At 47.5% G+C, this 23,003-nt stretch overlaps 1 protein-coding gene across 1 annotated transcript; it reads left to right on the top strand.

Annotated features, from left to right (window-relative positions):
- The first annotated feature begins 276 nt into the window (after window positions 1-276).
- kif19 (kinesin family member 19) lies at window positions 277-22,885 on the top strand. Its single transcript, XM_037462971.2, has 20 exons — window positions 277-412; window positions 1,584-1,664; window positions 13,269-13,379; window positions 13,497-13,584; window positions 14,053-14,189; window positions 16,152-16,277; window positions 16,382-16,576; window positions 17,581-17,724; window positions 17,829-17,951; window positions 18,079-18,235; window positions 18,333-18,507; window positions 18,660-18,858; window positions 19,023-19,293; window positions 19,657-19,781; window positions 19,879-20,042; window positions 20,177-20,282; window positions 21,021-21,144; window positions 21,251-21,639; window positions 21,738-21,894; window positions 21,999-22,885. The coding sequence occupies exons 1-20, from the start codon at window positions 374-376 to the stop codon at window positions 22,109-22,111; spliced, it is 3,024 nt and encodes a 1,007-aa protein (XP_037318868.2). The 5' UTR covers window positions 277-373; the 3' UTR covers window positions 22,112-22,885.
- Window positions 22,886-23,003: the final 118 nt, after the last annotated feature.

Here is a 23,003-nt window from a genome sequence, read left to right as displayed (position 1 = left end):
GAACTCCACCTCCACCTCTCCACAGCTCCTCGTCTAATAAATAATTCCCGTGTGTCGCGTTTCCGACGTGCGCGTGAGTGGAAAACGCGCGGCACGAGGTGGCGCGCCGTCGATGTACTTTAAAAGGGCAAATAAAGAAGAAGGAGGAGGAGGAAGAAGAGGAGGAAGAGGAGACCAACAATAGGAAGCAGAGAGCGAGAGACACACGGCGGGAGGTCGTAGCAGCTGCTCTCAGAGACCGAGCTCCTCGTTGGTAGGTGCGCGAGCGGTTCGACATGCAGGTGGCGGCGCTAAGGAGGAGGAGAAGGAGGAAGATGACGGTGTCCCGGTGTCCCGTCCGCCGTTGACCTTCTTTACCCTTCACCCCGGGACCATGAAGGACACGGGGGAATCAAAGGAGCACCAGCTGACCGTGAGTCCCAACTGCACCGTGTCCCTCCTCCACGTTGCCTTCGTTACTCAGCCGAGTTCAGACCTTTTTAAAAACATGTTGTCAACGGCCATTTAATATAAAGACACGAACCCACAAAGGAATGCAGCTAACTGTAAAGTCCGGTTCGACGTAACTGTTGCTCGTCGGGGGGTCGTGGTTAAAGGTGGGTTACCCTTCACTACGGGCTGATTCCAATTGTTTGTCGTGCCTATTGACACTCGGGAGGAACCACACAGGGACAATGGGCCCCTGCGGGGGGGCACGTACAGGTGCTCATTGCATCCTTCAGGTGTAAAACCTGGCAAAAGTCTCCTTCAGAAATATGCAGACATGCTGTTATTTTTCCATTGACGTCCATTTTTTTTATTTTTTTTATACTTTCTTCACTTTTACTCTTGAGTTTCTTGTGGAAGACACCTGTGCATAACATGCAGTCACCTGCTATGGACCCAATACCGACACATATACATGACCGTGTCCCCCTGGTTTAGGTTCAAGCAGAATTTGTGGCTGAACATGCTTTGGATTGGATCCCATTGTTCACAAGTGTAACCCGATAAAGTGTGTTCTTCCGGTTATTTTTCAGTAGCAAGATAATTCCTTTTTATATTCCTAGCAGCAGCTCTCGAGGGTGTTTTGCACGGCGTTCTGCAGCTCATATCTGAATAATTGAAGTGGCTGTTTGAGTTGCCTCCACCTTGTCCAGCGTGTAATACACTTTCTACAGGGTGCTAACAGAGAAAGTGCCTGCTCATGAGCCTCTGGGTAGGGGGGACACCACCACTGTTATTGTTATCCGCTCCCATCAGCATGAAAAAAACATGTAGGGATTTAAATGAATGAAATCGGGGGGCCTCTGTGTGAGTGTTTATAATATAAGAATAATACGATCTTTATCCACAAAATACCATCCAGTGTTAAATAGGAATTGCATATTTTCCCTCTGAAAGGATATTTTTCTTTTTCTTGTGTGAACTATTTCTTTATTTTGATGGAATTCATCTTAGAGCTAAATTCACGCATGTGCTGCTACTAATTACCAATAATGTTCAGATTATTAATCCAAAAAAAAAAAAAAAAAAAGAAATCCACTCACAATGTCTGCAAGTTGAATACTTTGGCTTGACTGTGTTCACGCCCCGTGCCGCAGGTGGCCTTGAGGATCCGACCCCTCAGCGACGCTGAGCAGGAGGAGGCGGCTGCGGTCGTGGCCCACAGAGTGGACGACCAGGTGAGCTGGCCCGCCTTCACTCTACTGCTGTGTGTGTGATAGTAACCTGTTCACCTCTATGTGCATACGGTATGCAAGTGAGTGACGGGGTCTGTGTGTGCGTGTGTGTGTGTGCCGTTGTCTCGGTTTCAGATGCCTCTTTCTGTTTCTAGGAGGCTGCACAGATAAGGTATCTCTACGGAGCTGAAAAACCAAACAAAAAAACACCAGACTCTTTTTGTAAAGCTCAAATGGCACATTTCTTTTATAGACGAATGAACGGTGGATGACTCAGACCAGTAGCAAGCGAGACTGACCTTTTTCTAATGGCTGCTTGAAAGCTTCAAAATGTCTCCCATGCTTCGCCGTAGTGAGTGACTGGGCTTTAATTGGACAATCAATTAGTGCAGAGCTGTGTAACGCGACCTCACGTGGTTTATTCCCTTTGATGGTGGGTAACAAAGCGTTAGAACAAGAGCAAGCAGTAATCAGCCCTTTGGATTCATCTCACTACTCTGGAGTCATTTCAGTCATTAGTGGTTTGAAAGAGTACTTCATAAATGTTGCCCTTTCATAACAGTGCCCAACTCTCAACAAAAAAGAAAATCAAAGAACAAAATCAATGCGGGTAGAATCAGATCATCACATTACCCACAATGCAACGTGACCAGCGTGTTATTTAAGCAACAGCTATTGGAGCGATGAGTAGCTGCTCTGAGGGCACTAATTCAACATTTTATCGGCTGCCGTCTGGCGCCACAACTTTACTCTACTCGTTATCACATCCCCGAGACCTGTTAAGGGACTGGAATGTGTCAAATCCCAACCGGCATTTTAATATTTTCATTTCATAATGATAAACTGCAAGTTTGTTGCCTTTTTTCGCGTAAAATTTCTGTAAATTTACAGTGTATTTTAATGTTGACATGTGAAAAAAAGGTAAACTAACAAAATTAAGTATTGACTCTATTCCCAACAGTCGTGTTTTTGTGCCTCATCCCCACTCAGCATGAGATGGCTGTATAATTCATTTGGCAGCTAAACAGCTTTGAATGGAGCCGCGGTGCTAATTGTGTTCCCCATTAGAGTAAACCGTGACGGGAACGTTTGTGAATAAGCAAAATGTGCATTCGTTATGATGGCCAGAAGCAGAGGGCTGTGGTACAGATTTCAATTTGGACCGACATGTTTCATTCTAACAGGAGCGAAAAATAAAAATAATCAACAAATGGATCCTCAGGGCTCGACCGCTGCTGCACAGCGTGCAGGGAGGTCGTTACCCTTTGACCATGCGGGGGAGGACGACTCCACGAGGACCGCGTTTACCGGTGGCCCCTCCCGGGGGCCCCCGTTTAGCAGCACTAACGGTGTTAGTGCGCGACGAGGATGATACCGGAGTGCAAGCAATAAGCGGCCGGCAGCCCGCTGAGGTGCCGTTGCCTCGGCGTGAATGAACGTCTTGGGAAATGAAAAGCGTAGCAACAGCCGCCCGCGGTGCCTCGCCGATTTCTACAAACCTGTAATCCGCGGCGTTGAAACGGGACTTGTGTGTCTTCTCAGAAGTAATTACGCCAGGTCTTAAGGACGGCATCAGCACTTCTGTCTGCCATGACATCATTATAGTGGGCTTGGACACAGGGGATTAGAGCATCCCGGCTGGCAGGTGGCGCCGGCGCTGACACCGCCAACCCATCGAGGCCTTGTTATTGTCTCCAGCACAACAAACCTCAGCTCGTTTCATCTGGTGTCTTTCATATTCCTATCTGTGGAGAGAACTACAAAGTGACGGAAGAACGGCGTCTGGCCTCGATGGGGTCGTATCCCGTCCACTCGGGCGCGTTCCATCGCTCAGGGTCAGCTTTGACTACAATATACACTCTTGTTGTAGAGACAGTCTCGTTGAGGGAGTCTCACATGGGCTGTCCTGACATGAATGGAGTGGACACACAAGCGAGAAAGCTGCAGCAGCAACAACAACAACAACAACAACAACACCACAGGGATGCTGTGAGACTGAAGTCGCACATGTGTGCAGATGTGTCCTGTGCCTACAATCTCTCTCTGCCCTGTTTACCTGGTTTTGCGAGACATACGGTCCACAGGGCTCAGACGGATTAGCAGGGTGCTCTTGGCTCACCGGTACCACTCGCTGATAGTACCCGGATCGGGCTCCCCTGGCCGAAAACAGACAACTTGAAGCCGACTAAGCCCTGCAGGGATGAGCTCATCGGATGGGTTTTACTCCAGGATAAACCTACTGCCACCTGCTCTCTCTCTCTCTCTCGCAGAGACAAATTGCCCTGCTGGTATACTTTGAACAGTTATCTCTTCATGATTTGCGATGATGATCTTTAAACCCACTAGTTCTTTTTTTAATAGCAACAGACTAGACCCAAAGAGGTTATGTCACCCCTCCCTAAGTAGGAGGGATATCTAAGTTCATCCCAAGGGAGAGAAATGGTGCGACATGTACAGTATATCTAGATGTCTCCTTGCAGGAATGGAACCTATTGGGCATGTCTTGGTCGGGGCCGGCCGCAGTGAGGAATGTCTATGGCGAGGCCTCGTCTCCATGGAGACACACAGACAAGGTCGGGGCCATTGTTTTTTGTTTTTGCTATTCCTGTTCATCAGCAGTACAGTCCTTTTTGGAAGAACAAATAAAAACAACATGGCAAGAAGGCTCTATTTCGGTTGGAGGGAGGGGGGAGGGGGGGGGGGGGGGTTTGGGGCTTGGTCAGATTGTCGGGCGAGCCAATTCCCACCGGGACTTTAAGTGTAGGTAACAACAGACGTAAGGCATACTGACGGTGGCATTTCATGGTCATCTCTTCAGAGGTGCTTTTAATGGGTGCAGATGAGGACCTTAAAGCCCCTATTTATCACATCCGCAGTAGTAGACTGGAAAAAATAAACAACCGGTGATTCGTTAAGATTCCTGAGAGAATGTCAGCCCGCCCCACTCTTTGATTCTTTTGTGAAGATCAAGTCCTTTTTAATACAATTACGGTCCAAGGAGGACTACTTGATTACAGTGTGCCACGAATTGGCCAATTTTGTGCCTTTTGTGGAGTACAAAGGGAATCTCAAAAGTGGTCTGTCAGTGAAAGGAGACAATGAGGTGATTCATCTCCCCCATGAAAACAAATAAGAAGAGGTTTTCTACTCCAAATAAACTGGAACTTGCTGCTGTCAGATGCAGTACGTTGCACGTAATGCCGCGTATAGGGATGTCATGACAACCTTAGAGGAGACCGACGCTGACTGTCCTCTGAAAGCACAGAAATAACTCGCTATCGACGCACCCTGACACCGCTACACCGTGAACAACAAATCCCTGTTAACGTTTCATGTTACATGTCATTTGGCTGACGCTTTTGCCCAAAGCGACTTACAATAAGTGCATTTCAACCATGAGGATACAAACCCGGAGGAACAAAAAAACAAGCAACTTGTGATAAGCTACAGCGGCATTGGGATGCGTTCAGGCTGTTTTCAATAGTAAATATAATGTTACATGATGTGTTTGAATCTTCTTCACAGAAATAAGAAACATATCATTACTCAAAATAAAATGTCATTTTTACAGTGGTACCAAATTGTATATTGAGAATAGAATGAATTTCATTGGTATTGTTATCAAACAAAGTTTAGGCAAAGTGACGTCTTCCGTGTGACCGGCCGCTGAAGGAGGCTCTGGAGCGGCCCTGCTGTGAGATCTTCTGAACTGCTTTTAGTACTCGAGGAAAAGCACGCTTATGGCCCCTGGTCAACCCCCCCGAGCGGCCACAGGCTAAGCTTCTGCTGGAATGCACACCGGTAGGAATCCCAATGAGTTTATTAAGCAATAAATGAAAAACTCCTATCCTGGGTCCTTGGGGGTCATCCTGAACTCTGTATGGGTTCGATTGTAAAGGAAGGAACTACCCTAAGGGCTTCTGCTAATTAGGATGCAGAATACTCTCCTGTTTTAGGTTAGATTTCGATTGTAAAAGGAGGAGTCGGTCTTCTGTGGAACAGAATGAGCGGGAAGCAGAGCCGTCTTTCTTGGAGCCGTCAGGGTTTCGGTTGATGAACGTGATCGCCAGCCGTTCTCTCTAAATCCCCTTTGGACACAGACAAATGTAATCGAATGAGCGCTAAACACACACACACACACACACACACACACAAAAGGTGAAATGGGAGTAGAGCGGTGGGAAGCTGCGGCGGGGAGAGCAACAGGTGGCAGATCAGGACAGGGAGTCCAAGATCTGAAGCTCCCGTAAAGCAGGCAGCGGTGGGACTAAGTCCCTCAAGGTGTTTCCTTAATCATACTCCAGTCATAACAACATGTTGTTTGTTACCCGACCTTACCTTCCTTTATCGACAGATGAGTCATTTTAGCACCAGCGGCTTTGGTTTTTTTTTTTTTTTTTTGAGAACTGCATGCAGAAATATCATGAATGACAATTGTGATTTTCAATCAGGAACATCCAATGTGGGAAATCCTCCAATGAATCTCCATGCCAACATGCTAATGAATCGAGTTAGAGGGACTTCAACTAAAGATAATCAGCCTAACAGCTCTGGCTAAAATTCAGATTTTACAGTTACAAAAGATCAATGTAAATCTTTGTTATGTAACAAGAATAAAGGATACATTTGTGCCAGTACATTACTGCCAATTTAGTACTGGACCTACTCACTCCACGTTTACGTGTGTTATTTCCCATCCATCGCTGTGTCATCGCTGTCCCCTGGGCCATGTCATGTGTATTTAAACAGGATAAAAAAAATCCACTAATGGCCTCTCTTGTGTTTTCACACGGACGACAACCTATTGGTCATGGCCGATGGAGGCGAAATGGACCCAAATGCCTGGAAATAGCGAGTTTTCTCGGATCATTGCTCGGCTGACATCAGTGTCTGAAGAGATACTATCAAACACTGACAATATCTGTTATATCTGAATACATTTTTTAAAAAGTACTAAATTGTATTACAGTGTTAGGCTTTACTTTATAAAGCTGAACACTGTTATGTCATTAAAAAGGGAAAAGATTGCAAGTCTTATTGGACTAAATGTTCATCTGAGATGCAAGAAGCGTATTCATCTTTAGAAAATGTTCTTTGATGGACACACAATTGCAGTCGGTTGTACTTGTTCATTCTGGATTTAATATTTCTTCTGTTTGAGAGGAAAGAGGGAAATAAATGTGGAAAGGCCAGCTCCAATATAATGAAAGGAAACGGTCCAATTATAGTTTGTGTAAGTGGTAAGTTTTCTTTTTTTATTTGAAGGTTGTGATTGCTTTGGTGTTCTGAGATCTCAAGTGTAGGCTCCTGTTTTGAAGTAGACATTTTTTCCAGACGGTTTCTTTTTTTGTATTAAATGTTTCACAATCTGTCGCCGCTTTAATGCAACTATTAATTAGAGATCATTCTTCGTCGTGGTCATCGGCCCGCTGGTTGAACAGTGTTTGTTTGACGTAAGTCAATTCATTCTAAAGCTCGCAGGAGTTATGATATTTCATTATTCATCACTTTCAGAAAGGGTCTGCCTTTTTTTTTCTGAAATGCAAAACATGCCAATTTAAGTAGTCAGTCGCTTAGCAACAGTGTCCTCGCAACTAAGACCACCTGAGAGGGAAGCCGACTGACTTCCAAATCCAAATTAGCGGCTCACGTGTTTGGTTTGGAGGCAGCAATTCTTCCTGCTGAAAGTGTTGAGGCTTCACACAGAATTCCAGTATCACAGGATGTTTAGTCAGTTATTATTGAGGTCGCTCCATAATATATTGTTATGAACACATGGCTGGAGTAAGTGCAGTGACTCAGATTTCTAAAAATGCTATATTCACATTTACATCGTTGAGAGAGGAATGTTCTATATCACATTTGATTATATTCTGAACGGTGTGTCACATATGAGTCACAGTAAAGGAAACATTTTAGGTTTTAATTCTTTGGTTTTAATAATCTTCCTCTTTAGTCTTAAAGACCTCTTAAAATCTTTTGAAGGAACTCAAAAGCTCGTGGCCGGAGGATGAGCCGTGGCCACCACAGAGCTGTTACCTAATCCTGTGAGTTTGTGTACTGTATGTGTGTTGTTGTCTTGGTAATTGCTGATTGTCCTCGTTTGTATGTTTGGGGCTGACCTCTGACCTCCAGGTTATCTGTGACTCTTAAAGCCAGCAGCTTGTCTCGGAGCTACTGAGCTGTTCTGTTGCTGTACCCTGAGATGTTTGTTGTCTGGGTGGCACGGAGTAGATAAATGCTGCTCATTTGCCTAATTAGCTCAGGCAAGGAAGTTGTTATTTGGGGGTCGGCCTTTGTTCATTATCTCGTTTAAAAATGTGTCCAAATAAATACCAATGCAATTTGCTACAAAGGAAGAGGAAGACGCTTGTTTGATATCAGAACATCTGGCTCATGGGCACGTTTTGTTATTTTATTTTCAAGGGGACATCATTGGTGAAAAATGAGGCCCTCCTGCAGCACCACACCTTCCCACTTAGCTGAGATCTGGGGTCGGGGCGGGGGGGAGCTTTCGTGGATATTGTTCCTCTTATCCTTTGTTACGAGCCGTGTCCAATATCACATCGACGTGCTTCAGAGCGAAAATGATGAGGGTAGTGAGCAAGCAAGAGGAAAAGGAAAAAAGAGAAAGGGAAACCCAGCGGAAAGAAAGAAAGAGAATATCAATTTCTGCCACCCAGTTCTTTAAATCTTTAAAGAACTCTCGCTAAGTGTGTGTGTCTTCAGTTGCATATATAAGCGTCTGAGTCACAGCGTCCAACTGCGCTGATCTGGCGTCCCGCGGCCACAGCCAGACGTCTTATGTAACCACAAATGAGGAGCAGAGGTTGCCACCAAGCGCTCCGTATCAGGTCCGATCGGCCAGAGCCCCTGAAACGGGATATGGGGCGGCATCATCGGGGTGCAGAGAGGGCAGCTCAGGCGTTTTCTATCGGGTAACCAGTCCCCGATTGTGCCCCCCCCCCCCCCCCCGCAAAGGTCATCGCTGAGACCTGATTGCGTTGAGCCTTCATTCCTCACGCTGTTCCACACGCACAGACGTCATTGCTAAACGACAAAGATGAGGATTGGGTGCATGCAGAGATTTTATGCATTGCATTGTAAACTATTTTCATGAATGTAATATTATTTACACCCCATTTTTCTGTCCTCCAGATATGTAACTATGCAGACCTACACTAAATTCAATCCATTTTCTCGGATGAAAATGCTACACACTTGGTGGGGCCTTTGATATCCCCACTTTCTTTCCTTCATGGTAACAACAAAGTGAGATACTGAATACGATGGTGTGAAAAACAAGATGCACTTTAGATATTCTAACAATACACGACCCACAGTAAAGAGACGGTCTCTTAATCTCTCCAATACATGCATTTTCTACCCTATTAGCTTGGTGAAAAAAAAAAAGCTTGTGACCTCATGACCATTGAAACCCAAAAGCAACAAACACTGGACCCAAGCGTAGGCTATAAATGTGACCGCTGTGTGTACATTCAGATTCATTCTCCATCTGCAGCCTTCCTGTCTCTGACTCTCATGTTCTTAATTGTATCAGGTCCATGTAGCTGCTTAAGTGGCCATTTATCTTCTCGTTAATTACCCTTGAAATGTTAAACAAGATGTGTCTTCATTTTTTCTCCGGTGTTACCTGCCGCCATTGAGAGGGAAGCCTTTCTGGGATGATCATGTGGAATAAATACTTAACTGGAACCAGACGGGGAACCATTCATTTATCTTCTAATCAAACCTCAAGTCTCAGGTGGGGAAGTCAACGGCTCAAAAGGCCGAACTCTCGTGTCTAAAAGCTCCACGCGGTGCACCGTGAGGGACGGCCATCATTGAACCGAAGGTTGTGTTATTACCGTTTGAGGGATGGCCAGCAAACTGTCGGCCCACTTAACATCATGGAGATTTCCAATTGCTCTCTTTTGTCATTTTACTAGTGATTCCGAGGCCGTCGTTTAGGCACAACGAATGAAAGTGGCCGATGGTCCACACCGCTGCTGACTTTTGTCGGTTGCCTTGGCAACCTTCTGCCCCTCGGCACAGGACGGCGGAGCGCGCGGCCCGACTGGCTCGTGAAACCGCACCACGACCAGGCTTTTGAATTATGGATCCGCGGTGGGATCTAGCGCCGCTATAAACCGAGTCAACCCCCCCTCCCCCCCCACCTTGCAGCTTTAGCGAACCAGAACAGCAGGTGCCGTTGATGAGAAAAGTCATCAGCCGGTGACGGCAGGCGAGCCCGGGGCGCCCCGTCACACCCCGCCGCCCCGCGCGGCGTCCGCGTGGCTCCATTGGCGCTAATTGGTTCCACGGCGCTGCATAAGCGAGCTGTTGTTTTGGCTGATCCTCGAGCGAGGACATGAATATTTTAAGAGCCTCTCTTTTTCAAAGGCCACGTGAGCGTAAACTCACGCTCTGACCGTTTGTTTCGTCGGGTCCAAACCCCTCTGGGTCACGTCAAAGAAAAGCGAGACAAAGAAACGGCGAAGTGGCTGCAGCTTGTTATGTCCGCCGTGAAAGGGGACGGCGTGGTTAACCGCTGAAAAAGACACCGCTTTTACAGACGCCCTGGAGCAGGAAATTGCTTTTCCTTTTCACCTCATGCGGGTGTCGGGTCCCTCTGGTCCGCTCCTGTTGAAACTGATGTGTCTTTTAGTGCCGGCCATGAATTAGCCCTTTGGTCATTCAAAACTGAACCCCGTTTAGGTCCCAGACGGAGAATCTGACCTTAACATCCCCCCAACTGGAGCACAAATGAGGGATTTCTGTGTCCAGTAAAGATCCCTGTTAACGAGCCGAACCCGTCAGTAACGGCTAAAGGTCAGATTGGACTGACTGCCGACCAGGACTCGCTCCTCTTCTGTACCCACATTGGCTCCTTTTCATAACAAGTTGTAAATCGGCGCATTTGATGAATTTGCACTTTTCTTGTTTCTTGTTCCTCTCAGTTTGTACCTCTACTGTAAGTCACTTTGGATAAAAGCGTCAGCTAAATGACATCGTAATGTGAGGTTTCTACTTTGTACTTAAGCAGTTGTCGTCTTAAAGAAGCACGTGGTGACACAGCCGTCTCATGGAAATCATTAAGCCCCCCCCCCCCCCCTCTCTCTCTTTCTTACACATTGTGTGCAAGGCAACCAAGCAGGAAGCATTCAATGTGCTGGTGGCCAACGCTCCTCCACGTGGTCAGTGCGCTTGGGTGTGCGCACGAGAGGAGGCGTCGTTTTGCTCTATTGTTTTAGCTTTTTCATTCTTTTTATAGCCATGCACGGACAAAAAGACGATTGGTGGTGATTGAACAATGTTGAAAAGAGATGTCAACCCCGTTGAGACAGTGAAGTGATCTACAGAAGGTTTATCAGCAACAACAGCAGGCCCTAAAAATGTTGTTTTGCTAAATTAACCCGTCCCAGTTCCTCAACTGTGAATATTTTCTGGTTTTATGTTGTTTGGAAATAGTCTTGTTCGTTATTTGTTTATCTATTTAGAAATAAACTGGTATATAATGTATAATTATTTGTATAATTGACCAATTATATCACATAGCCACAGATCAAAGCAGGGCCCGATCCGACGGTTTGACTGACAGAATAAACGTTCTCGCTCTATCAACACAACCGGCCGCAAAACCGCAAAAACTGAGATGTTCTGGTGTTGCTGTTGATGAAGGAATCATTTATCATCTGTCTGTGTATTTCTTCTGCTTCAGGCCCTTTTGGCACGCCAACACGTCCAGTATTATGTTGCCACACAGTGTACTGTCCTTAAGGTGAGCATCTTAGAGTCTTATCAGAGGACTCATTAGCTGTGTGCGATCGGCCCGGGCAGCAGCTGCCGTGCGGAGCCGTGCTGTAACTTAAGCAACACAGACGACAGATGGGACGAGAGGTGTTATCAACACCCTCCCCTTTTTAATGATTTGATGGACGAGCATTGTTGCATGCTCCCCTGCGTTCGCACAGACCCTGCATATGGCGGATTGTATCGGATTGTCCTGGTTTGTCCTTCAGATGTGTCGACGCTTCGGCGCCATCGCCACCGATCTGCATTTCTGATATTGTTAATGCCAAGAGTTTGGGAAAGATTAAATACTGACTGCAGGGCGGGAATACCAGTGCTGCTTTACGCTTTATTTGTTGTTTCCTGTGCATTGAGTCCAAATGTTTTCAAAATGGGTGTGAAAATATCAATCTGTCTGCTGTGGTTTGTGGTGAGACTAATTTCACACATTTCCCCCTTTGTGCACGTGATCATTGTGCTCTCGCGTCCCGTGGCAACTCAAGAGACTCGCCTTATTCTCCCTCGAACATGCTCACGTTGGCTCTGACGCCAACTTAAATAGCTTTAGTGCCTCTGATGCTGAGCGAAATCCTGTGAATGCCATGGTGGGAATGTGCACGTCATCGCAGCTGGAAGATGGAGGAGAAGCAGAAAGCCAAGAGGATCCTACTCCTTGTGTCTCCTCGAGCACCCCTTGGTCTTCGCCTTTCTATAAGCTCGGCAAATAAAAAATTAAAAAAACAGCGGGAAAATGCACATTTTCTGAACTGGAGAGACAAACCAAGTGTGGCTTCATCTGTTCCATCTCTACTCTGCCTCCGTATCGCTCCCCTTGAATTTCAATCGAGGAGCTTCAAAGTGAGCGGCTCATTGGCAGAGAGGGCCATCAAACGGGCCGGTGATTCAGCGTTACAGGCCTCAGAGGGCTCTCCAGGCCCACTGCTAAATAAAGCTGGTCACCTAGAAAACCCGGCAGCCCCCCCCTCCCACAAACAGAAATAAACTCGAGGGGTCATTTAGGTTTTTTTTCGAACTTTTCCACCAATTGCAAAGCACGACATTCAAACCCAGAACCCCGTGGGGGAGGGACGGTCGTTGTCCCGACGCTGCGGGCGACGGCTCCCTTTCTGGCTCCATCGCTTGTCAACAGCACGCCGATATGCTCGTCTGACGCCGCGCTGCTCCGGATTTGTCCCTGAAATGTTCCATCTGGAGAGCTGTGATTCGCCGGTAATCGAGGGTGAGGCGAGAGCTTTGTGTCACAGCACGACTGCAGCAATGAGACGTGTCACACTGCCATGTGCACACACAAAAAAAAGAGAGAATAAAAAAAGGCCATTGCGAGCAGCGCCGATGTCTCTTCTCCAGATGCCGCAGTGCGAGGGGATTGACACGTGTGCTGATGGTGGGTCGTTAAGGTCCACAGACAGACAGACAGATGGCTTGACTTGATGCTCATTTGCATACGTACTTGCTATGAAGTGTCCCTCATCTAAACGATGTCTGCTCTAGTGCAGACATCTTTCCTTTGATTGTTCTTAATCGTTTCCCATTTCTTCAGCAGAAGTAGACATGTGTTGATAGCAGTAACAATCATGGTCTTCAATTGGTTCAGTCCAATCCCAGCCGAGTTGAATTGGCAGTATTTATTCTTTGTGTACTTTCCATAAGGACCCCTCAGCGCACTGAGCTGAACGTCTCGTTAGCTCGTCTGTGCTTCTCCAGAGACATCATCCTTTGGTCCATTTGCAGCTTGGATGTAAACGCAAGTTTGTGCCTCTTTTCTGTCCCTCTTTCCCATCTGCTGCTCTTCAGATGGTGGTTCTGATGGACCCCATGGAGGACCCCGACGACATCCTGCGTGCCAACCGCTCCAGGGAGAAAACCTACATGTTTGATGTGACGTTCGACTACTCGGCCAATCAGGTCAGCAACAGTTTCAACAACAAAAAAACACACAATATATGCCACAGCATTTTGTATTATGTATATATAATATGCTCTTTACGTCATTTATGTCACTTTACGGGTTATCCTGTGCAGGAGGAGGTGTACCGAGCCACAACCAAAGGGCTGATTGAAGGCCTCATATCAGGCTACAATGCCACCGTGTTTGCCTATGGACCCACAGGTTTGTGTGTGTGTGTGTGTGCGTGTGTTGCACAGAACCCACACATTTAACTGAGCATTAAGGTGGTAGATCAAACACATGTGTTAGATTTCTGGTGCATCATCTCTGGTCAGCCAGCACACTCTCCAGGGATGGTTGAGATACCTTAACTTACATTTTGGTGCAGATTGAATTCCCGAAAATGAGTCATTGTTACCAGCGAGTGGAGGCAGACTGTCAAAGACTAGTGGAGCACTATTGCTCTATTAAGTGATATATCCATCCTAGTCTGGTCTTGGGGCGGGGGGGGGGGGGGGGAAGTAAACACAGGTTTTAGTGTGTGATTTTCTGTGTGCTTGTGTGGGTCCAGCGTTGTGCTCGGGTCAGTCAAGGACAAATCAAGAGAGCACGCCCTGAACTTGAAGTCCCAATGACACAGTCAACACAGCTTTGAGCTTCATTTAGCTGTTTGTTTCCGGCTTCTTCCAGGCTGTGGGAAGACGTACACCATGTTGGGAACGGACAAGGAGCCGGGCATCTACGTCCGGACGCTCAACGACCTGTTCCGAGCCATCGAGGAGACCAGCGACGACATGATGTACAGCGTCTCCATGTCCTACCTGGAGGTCCGAATTTCACACCGTTTCCTAACATTATAAGCTCCTTGACACATTCCCTGATTAACGTGAAGTGCGGCTTGACATCTCGAGGCCTCAAGCAGGAATCCTCTGTCATCCGTTCGCACCGATACGATCCATGTTCCTCAAACAAAGCCCATCAGACAGGTGCGTCTGGTGTCCTTTAACTTTGGCCTGGCTTGTTTGTTTCCCATCCAAAATGAGCCACGCGTCCTTATTCAGGGCCAAGTAGAGAGGCCCAGACTCAGATGAACACACATCGCAAAACACTTGAATTACCTGCTGATATATGTTGTTTTTAAATGCCTTGTGTTTCTTTCATATCTTTTTGACGGCGTTTTTCTTTTTGATTTTAGATTTTTTAACGGATGGAGCTGTAGTTGGAGTTTGGAGATGAAGCCGGCAGTAGGTTGAAGTGAGGAGTGATCTCCTGTTGGCTTGGTTATTATCTCGGCCTTTTGTTGCTAGCGATGAGCTGAAGATAAGACGGCTGTGGATTCATGACAAGGCCCCTAATAGCACCGGGTACAATGAGTCGGTTCATTTGTGTTCCCATCGAAGGAGGTTGTGCTCTTCTTTTCTTGACTTTTGTTCATTTAAAGTGGGCATAATTGAGTGGAGTTTTATTTTTTTATGGTATTCGCAGTGGTCCTCTTCTAGAACTAGCAGCGACTTAGTGTTTGTAATACAGTGAATATTATATTGTGCGAATCCTGGAAATTCTCTCATGACTCATTCAAGTGAATTCATGTTCTGTCTTAGGTTTGCCACCAAAAGCTGTTGCGTCGTAAGAATGAAAAGGAATTTGACATTTATTTCATAAATAAAGAGAAAAGTGTTGGAAGAGAAAGAAAATAAAGGGACAAAGACGGACAAGCAAATGGCAAATGATGAATACAGATTTAAATGAAAATGAAAGTGTCACAGTTAAGCACTTGTTGGGTACAAATCTCGTCCATTAAGAGGAGGGTTTTGAATTACCTTTTGTGTTTTTCGGTGCCAAAAGCTGTTATTATGTTCCATGATTGACAATGTCTTTCGAGGCGAAGCTCTTTAGTAGCTCTCCGTGTGGGTGAAGATAAATACTCCCATCAAAATGCCAATCACCGCGTCTGCGACCTGTACGCCTCCTCGGGATGAATACTGACACAAAGCCGTGTGAGACGTGTGTGTGTTTGCTGTTTCCAGGGAGCAATCTGTTGCCACTGCCGCCTCGCCACAAAGACGTTAAACGCCATTTTACAGCCTGGCTGAGCGATGGGGGCACATGTGCTTCGTTTTTCTTCCCTCTCTTTTTCATGGGAGCAATCTTTGAGGCGCACACACACACACACACACACATAGAGACGAACACAGTGAATTAAATTGAATTTACTCTGTGTTGTTTTTAAATCGGTACATTCAGTTATTATTTACCGCTCCTACACACAGAGATCGTTCCCGCTGTTCTTCTCCTCCTGTCGTGAGGACGTTTAGGAACCTCCGGGAAGTGAGGAGAATAATCACAAACTTTTCTGGTTTGAAGCATCGTTGGAAAAAATATCTACCACATGGCTGCATGACAGGACTGGTGTCTAAACTGTCCACTCACATTATACCTGCTCAATGTGTGTGCACCATTGTTCCTAAGCACTGACTCTTTATCACGTTCAATTTTCAAGATGGAAACAATAATACTTCCAATATATAGCTGTCAGTGTCAGTAAAAACTTCATCAACTTGAGGGCAACAAAGTCACATGAAATGACTTCTGATGACGGCCTGCCACCCAGCAAGCTGTGGTTTCCAAATGACAAGCTTCTGAAACTACAGCACTTTTTGTACCAGGCTCGGTTGCGTGTAGGAGGCTGGAATGGCTGAATGGAACCTCCCGTTCGTTCACTTCTCAAAAGGGGGATTCAAATTCATCTCCATTCATCTGACTTCTCCTGTAATCCTGTGTCCTTCTAGATCTACAATGAGGTGATCCGCGACCTGCTGAACCCATCCTCGGGCTTCTTGGACCTGAGGGAAGATTCTAAAGGCGTGATTCAGGTGGCTGGAATCACAGAGGTGTCGACCATCAATGCACAAGAGGTTAGACAAGCGACCTGACTCTGAATGGTGGGACTACTCATTTCTTTTGGTAAAGAAATATTGACATTGCATCACTGAGGACTCTCGCCGCCGTGTTTTTTCAGATCATGGAACTGCTGATGAAGGGCAACAAGCAGCGCACCCAGGAGCCGACGGCCGCCAACCAGACGTCCTCCCGCTCCCACGCCGTCCTGCAGGTTGCCGTGAAGCAGCAGAGCCGCAGTCGAGACCTCCTGCAGGAGGTCCGCTTCGCCCGCCTCTTCATGATCGACCTCGCCGGCTCCGAGCGAGCAGCACAGGTGACTGGATGTGTTCGAATCAAAAGGCCAGTTTCACGGGTGGACAATCTGTTTGGTTTGCGTTTCCTAAAACCGTCCAGAGTGACGTTCCCATGAGACTGATAAAAGCCTCTTTGTAACAGTCCACAAAGCAGTATATTAAAGTGAAACACAATGTGCATCTGTGCTGTAATGCCACTTAATGCTTCAACTCTAGATGCCGGTAACTATGCTATTACGATTTTTCACTAAAGTAAAATGATAGCGTTTATAATAAGATGCAAGTTCTCAGAGTGTCTAAGATGAGGACTTTGATGATATCAAAGCGAAACGTTTTTAAGGTGTTTTGGGGTCACCTGCCCTGGTGAATATCGTCTCTGGTGTCTGAACTTGTGTGGAGAAGAGCTCGGCCTTGTTGTCAGAAAGGGAGAGAAGACGACCCCCCCCCCATGGTTGAGTTATTGCTTTGACCTTCTCCTTTAAAGCTGTCAAGTGAGGATGTTTAACACCATTTATGTTGTCTTCCCTTTTCCAAGTTGAGCGTCCTTTTGTCGAAGCGATGGCTGGTTGTGTTAACGCTGCCACCTGCCGGCACAACGTGAGAACAACATGCAGCCAGTGAGCTCAAGCAGTTACACTGCTGCACAGCTTCAGAGACGTTCTATTGATGAAGAGCACACACGGCCTCCGTTAGGAAACCGAGCCCTAACGGAGTGCTGTTTATTGTCCCGAAGCCACAGGACACGTTTCTCTGTTCTAAAGAAGAAAAAGTACACAGCGAGGAATACAGAAATCGCTCATCTGTTTATACAGTGACGGTTTATTACAAAGCGCTCAGGACATTTAAGTCGCCGACCAGATGATCATAAAGTCCAGCTGGCAACCCCCCCCCCTCATATCCATCTCTATCTCCCCTCGTTTACTATCAGCTGCCTCTGTTTACTCTGTCATAAAAGGCATAATATAACCAAGATGCACTTAAAAAGGCTCAGAGGTTCCCTCACTGACATCTGGCTATTTATTAGACCCAGAATAGGGGTCAGCGGCTGAAAGAGGGGGCTCACATCAACCGCTCCCTGCTGGCTTTGGGCAACTGCATCAACGCCCTGAGTGACAAAAACGGAAAGTACGTCAACTATCGAGACAGCAAGTTGACTCGGCTCCTAAAGGTACAGCAGTTTTTAGGATTTATAGGTGACCGACGCTAATCAGTCACTTGATCGTGTTTTGTGGTGCCGACGCTGTCCGTGTTATATTTAACTTTTATTGACAGGACTCGTTGGGCGGGAACAGCCGAACGGTCATGATCGCCCACATCAGCCCCGCCTCTGTGGGCTTTGAGGAGTCTCGTAACACGCTGGCGTACGCCGACCGTGCCAAAAGCATACGAACACGGGTGAGAGCTCCCATTTCATCTCTGCTGCGGATCAGCCGCACATGACATGACTGTTATTCATACCATTCCACAGAAATGATTTATTCTCTGCTTTGCAGTTGCAAATGATTCTCATTGTTTACTTCAGGTAAAGAAGAACCTGATAAATGTGTCATACCACATTGCTCAGTACACAAACATCATCTCAGACCTGCGCAGCGAGATCCAGCGGCTCAAAGCGAAGATCGCGGATCAGACGAGCCGCCAGCTTAACGCGGACCGGGCCGACATCCGCCACGTCCAGGGTAAGGTCCACGCGGCCCGCATCTGCCAAACCAGACCGTCTCATTTGTATTGTACGCTGCCTTTTTTAAAAGGCTCCCCTCTCCTCGTCTCTCGTAGCGGAGGTCCAGGCCCACTCCAGCCACCAGAGCCGGGCGGAGATGGACCAGTTGAGGGAGCAGCTCCTCGATGCCTTCCGCCAGCAGATGGAGATCAGGAGGAACCTGATGGAGTTGGAAAACGGCAACATGGAGGTCCAGATCGACACCTCCAAGCATCTGTTAACCATTGCAGAGTCAGTGTTTATATATTTATTATTCTATCTGATAACATATGTACAGCAGTAGGTGGCATTCACTAAAGGGCTGTTTACGGAACATTTGAAATGTACTTAGTGCATGTACTCCGAACGCTATACCTGGTATCTGTTTATCTATCTTCTCCCAGCTGGGAGCAGGAGCGCAGCAGGCGCAGGAGGAAGTGGCGAGCTGAAAGGAGGAAGGAAAGTGTCAATAAAGACGAGAGCGAGAAGGACTCTGACTCCCCGGAGTCTCCTCCGGACAGCACGGAGACCCAGCAGGTGGCCATGGCTAGAGAAAACCTGGTGACACTCATGGCGGAACAGAAAAAGATCCACAAACAGAAGGTAGGATTCTTGAAGGGGGAATTGCTTAAAGTACTTTCCCCCCATTTAAACTAACCAAATGCTTGTAGTGCCTCATGAACACTGGAGCTGAGATAGGATATTTTTTGAAAGATGGCATTTTCCGATTGGATACGAGTTCTCCCCCCCCCCCCCCCCTCCCGAAGGCGTTGCTCGAGCGCAGGTTCCTGGAGCTGCGGGATCGGGCCCGGCGCCTGGAGGAGCTGCTGCCTCGCCGCGTGAGTTCGGAGGAGCAGCGCGAGGTGCTGTGCCTCCTCTGCAAGGTGCACGAGCTGGAGATCGAGAACACGGAGATGCAGTCCAACGCGCTGCTCAAGGACAACGTCATCCGCCACAAAAACTTTGTGGTGCAGCGCTTCGAGCAGCACAGGCACCTGTGTGACGAGATCATACAGCAGCAGCGACAGTTCATCGTTGGTGAGTCTAGCAGCTGGAGTGAATATTAAAGTGTACCGTCCCAGATCTTATCTGCTGTCTTATAATGCATAAAAAAATACTTTATTTTATTTGGTTTATTGGTTTATTTACATTAAAACCCTGTTATATATGACTCCTTGTTATTCAAGAAGACACATGTATTGATGCCAATGTAGTATTATATATATATATAAAGATGCACTTTTCATTATCATTAAGAAGTCCCTTTCTACATTGTGGAGCCCACCAAGAACTTTAATGAAGTTGCAGTGATTTATAGAAAAAAAACCATGAATCTGGTCTTTTTTTGTTTTCTTTTGTGAACTGAACTTCACTGAATTGTACTCGGTGCTTGTGTTCCAGACCACAGTCTGCTGGTACCTCCACACCTCCAGGAGCTGTATGAGATGTACATGAGGGAACTGGATGAGAGGAAACTGGACCGAGCCATGGCCCTGGATAAAGTGACCACAAGGCACACCATCAAGGTAGCCACAAGTTAAAATATAATGTAAAAACGAGACTATCCCATTTACATCAATGATCAGCGCTTCTATAATAACAATAATCAATAATCATTTTCAGGAGGGATCTCTGCCCAAGATCACCCTGCCCGGTCAGGGTCGTGACAACATGCAGGACATGGACTCGGACCAGGAGAGCGTACGCAACATGTGCTCGGATAACAGACGAGGCCCCGCCAAAACCCGGAGACACACTCTGCCCCCCATCCTGCCTGAGCCAGAGCTGTAGGAGGACGTCTTCATATGCTCCCATTTAAACACAACCACTCCTTTTGATTTGACAAGTACCACAAAAACATCCACATTCCCGTGACCACATTCATATTTTTTGTATTTATTCCTCTCTTTTCACGCGGCAGCGACAATAACAGAGTTTTCAAGAGCAGTCCTCACGCCAGGCAGATGAAACACACAGCGGCGGTGCCCCCGCCTCCCATCCACATCAACGGCAAGGGCAACAGAGAGGTGAGGAACATTTTAATAAGCAATATTCATTCCAATAGCTGTCCCTGAGAGGTGCCTCATACTGTCAGGTGTTGCTTTTCACTTCAAGCAATGTGAATTCAAGCCGTTTCCTTTGCAACTCGCATGTGATGATTTTGTTCCTAGGGTTATTTAATAAAAAACAGTCTTGTTGTAAAAGTCTATTAATTACTTGCACGCAGGAGGTCAAATACACAAACAACACTGCGGAGACTTTGTCTCTGAGCGGTCAAAACGCAGAGTTTTTGTACACACAACACAAAGGTCGTCCTCAGTGGCACCGAACCCTAACCACTAGACCACATGGGAGATATGAAGTGAGAAATGAACCATGGTTAAGTAACAGAGTTCCTTTGAGAGCACGTTGACTCGTGCCTTTCTTCGTGCTGCAAAGGGAAACTTTTGAATTACCAATTATTAATCATCCCCCTATTAGCATAACTCTGTTATAACATATTTTACCATTACACGTTCGTCCACAAAAGACATACCTTTTAAATTAAATTTAAATGAACTCCATCTCCTTGTCTCTCAAAGCAAATGTATAAATGAGTGTTACTCCGACGAGTTGAAGTAAAAAGATTCAAATGCCCTCTTCAAAGCGAAAATATAATTTTCCAGAGGCAAACAATTAATTTTCGATGGCCGCTCGAACTGACCTCTGACAGAGAGCAAAGGGCTGACCCTAATGTGCCGCTCCGCCTGGTGTCACGTTTGCAGCTCCAGCCGCTGCTCCCTGAGAGCTCTCTGAGCTACAACCCTCTGAGCCACAGTGTGAGCAGCCACCTGGACTCATCCACCGAGAGCAGCGAGGCCGGGGCCGACGTCCCCCTTTTACAGAGTGGTGAGCTGGCAGGTTGGAGAAGGAACACTTCTGGTCAGGTGGTCCACCATCAAAACGTGATGATTTGTGAGTAACTCTCTCTCCTTCCGTCTCTTGACCTCCGCAGAGCGGCAGCAGATCCTAAAGGGGGTCCAGAACATCGTGGTGAAAGCAGCGCGCCGCCGCTCCAAAGCGCTGGAGGCGGACGCCCTGCGGCTGCCCCCTCCCCCCTCGCCCCTGGACCCCAAGAAGCAGAAGAGCAGCGCCTCTCTGAGCGAAGCCCCTCGGCGAGGCCTGCCGGTTCGCCGCGGCAGGCGGCCCAGCCCCGACCTCCGGCACGCCACCTCGGACGACAACCTGTCCAGCAGCACGGGGGAGGGGCCCGGCCTGCTGGTGACCTGGACGCGGCCGCTCAACCGCCAGCCCGCCGCCAAGAACCAAACGCCGCGCGACGCCGACTTCGAGGCTCGCCGCAAGAAGAGGCGGTCTCGCTCCTTCGAGGTCACCGGTCAAGCGGTGAGTGCTTTTTCCGTCTTTAGCCGCGAATCCGCGACACAGTCATCGCGGTACCGGACAGGTCGGTGACGTGATGGTCTTCCTCCTCCCGCTCGCAGCTCCCTCAGACCAAGACGACCACGGCCCAGAGGTTCCGTCCTCTGGACAGCACATCGGACCACCACCTCCACATCGCCGCTCCGACGCTCCGCCCCCATTACAGAGGGGTCCCTCCCCTCGCCAAAATCCGGGCGGCCCACAGCACCCAGCAAACGGGTGAGCCGCCGCCGCTGCAGACCAACACACGTGCCCCCCCCCCCCCCCCCCTCGAAACAACCCCGTTGCTGAGCTTTTTCTTTGTCTCACGTCTCCCCCCGCAGGCTCAAACGCGGAGTCCTCCAGCCTGAAGCGGGGGGCCCAGCTGCGTCAGCCCCAGCCCCTCCATCACATCGCCACTGCAGGCACCGGGGGCCAGCGCGCGCGAAGACACTGAGCCATCGCCCCCACATTTAATGGGTGTGCGGGGGGTCAACCCCCGGGTGACGGGAGCAGGATTATGAGGCAATACGGCACCCCAAAGGGTCCGCCCTGTGCTCGGCTGCAGACCCTTTGCAACTGCGGACGCCAAAGATAGCGAAACGTGTTCCGTCCTGTCGAGTGTTTCCACTGCGGCTTGCTGTCGTGCTGCATCGCGTGTCGTCTCGTGTCGTCCTGTCAGTCGGGCTGGCGTCCAGCTCTCTGTGCTAATGTTTGTGCGCTCTTGAGTATGTGCGGTTTGGTAAAGAAGCATTAAGCTTAAAGGGTGACGTCGTAAACGAGGACGGGGATACGGTTGGTTTTGTTAGACGAAGCGTTAAAAGAAAGAAGCAGACAGGATATTCTACTAATGGCGATATACAAATTGTAAAAGGCCTACTGTCAAATATTTTTCTTTTAGTGAGGTTGTTCCAATTTAATGACACACTAATATTTGACGTTAAAAAACAACAACCTCGGATCATCTTGATTGTTGTGCACTTCTTCTCACTCGTCCGCGTCTTTGCCTTTTCTTTTTACCCAAACGTGAGTGTTTTAATGTCATGTCTGTTTGTGTGGATGTATAGTACCACAAGTTGCTTTTCCAGATTAGTTGGCTGTAATTTTAATGTAATTGTGTGTTGCCTTTTCTTTGATGTTGTTGTCGTCAACATTGTTTTCATAATTGCTACTTTCTATGCTTTATTTTGTACAGTTTTTTTTCATTTGTACCAAAATAAATTCAAATGAGATCACTAAAAAGAGGTGCTTTCTTCTTTTTTTGGTACAAAACTCTCAATTTACTGACTGCAGAAAAATTCTTGGCTGCCTGCGAGTTGTGTGTTTGCAGGAGCTAAAGAGAAAGTGTC

This window comes from Pungitius pungitius, chromosome 21, assembly GCF_949316345.1.
Source record: "Pungitius pungitius chromosome 21, fPunPun2.1, whole genome shotgun sequence".
Classification (NCBI taxonomy): Eukaryota; Metazoa; Chordata; class Actinopteri; order Perciformes; family Gasterosteidae; genus Pungitius; species Pungitius pungitius.
The sequence above is the reverse complement of the archived record's forward strand: the minus strand, read 5'-3'. Positions and strand labels throughout refer to the sequence as shown.

Coding starts and splice junctions, on each gene's coding strand:
- kif19 (XM_037462971.2), top strand. CDS start 374: ATGAAGGACACGGGGGAATCAAAGGAGCACCAGCTGACC. Junction 16,278..16,381: donor CGACCATCAATGCACAAGAG/GTTAGACAAGCG, acceptor GTGTTTTTTCAG/ATCATGGAACTGCTGATGAA. Junction 17,952..18,078: donor CCAAAAGCATACGAACACGG/GTGAGAGCTCCC, acceptor TGTTTACTTCAG/GTAAAGAAGAACCTGATAAA.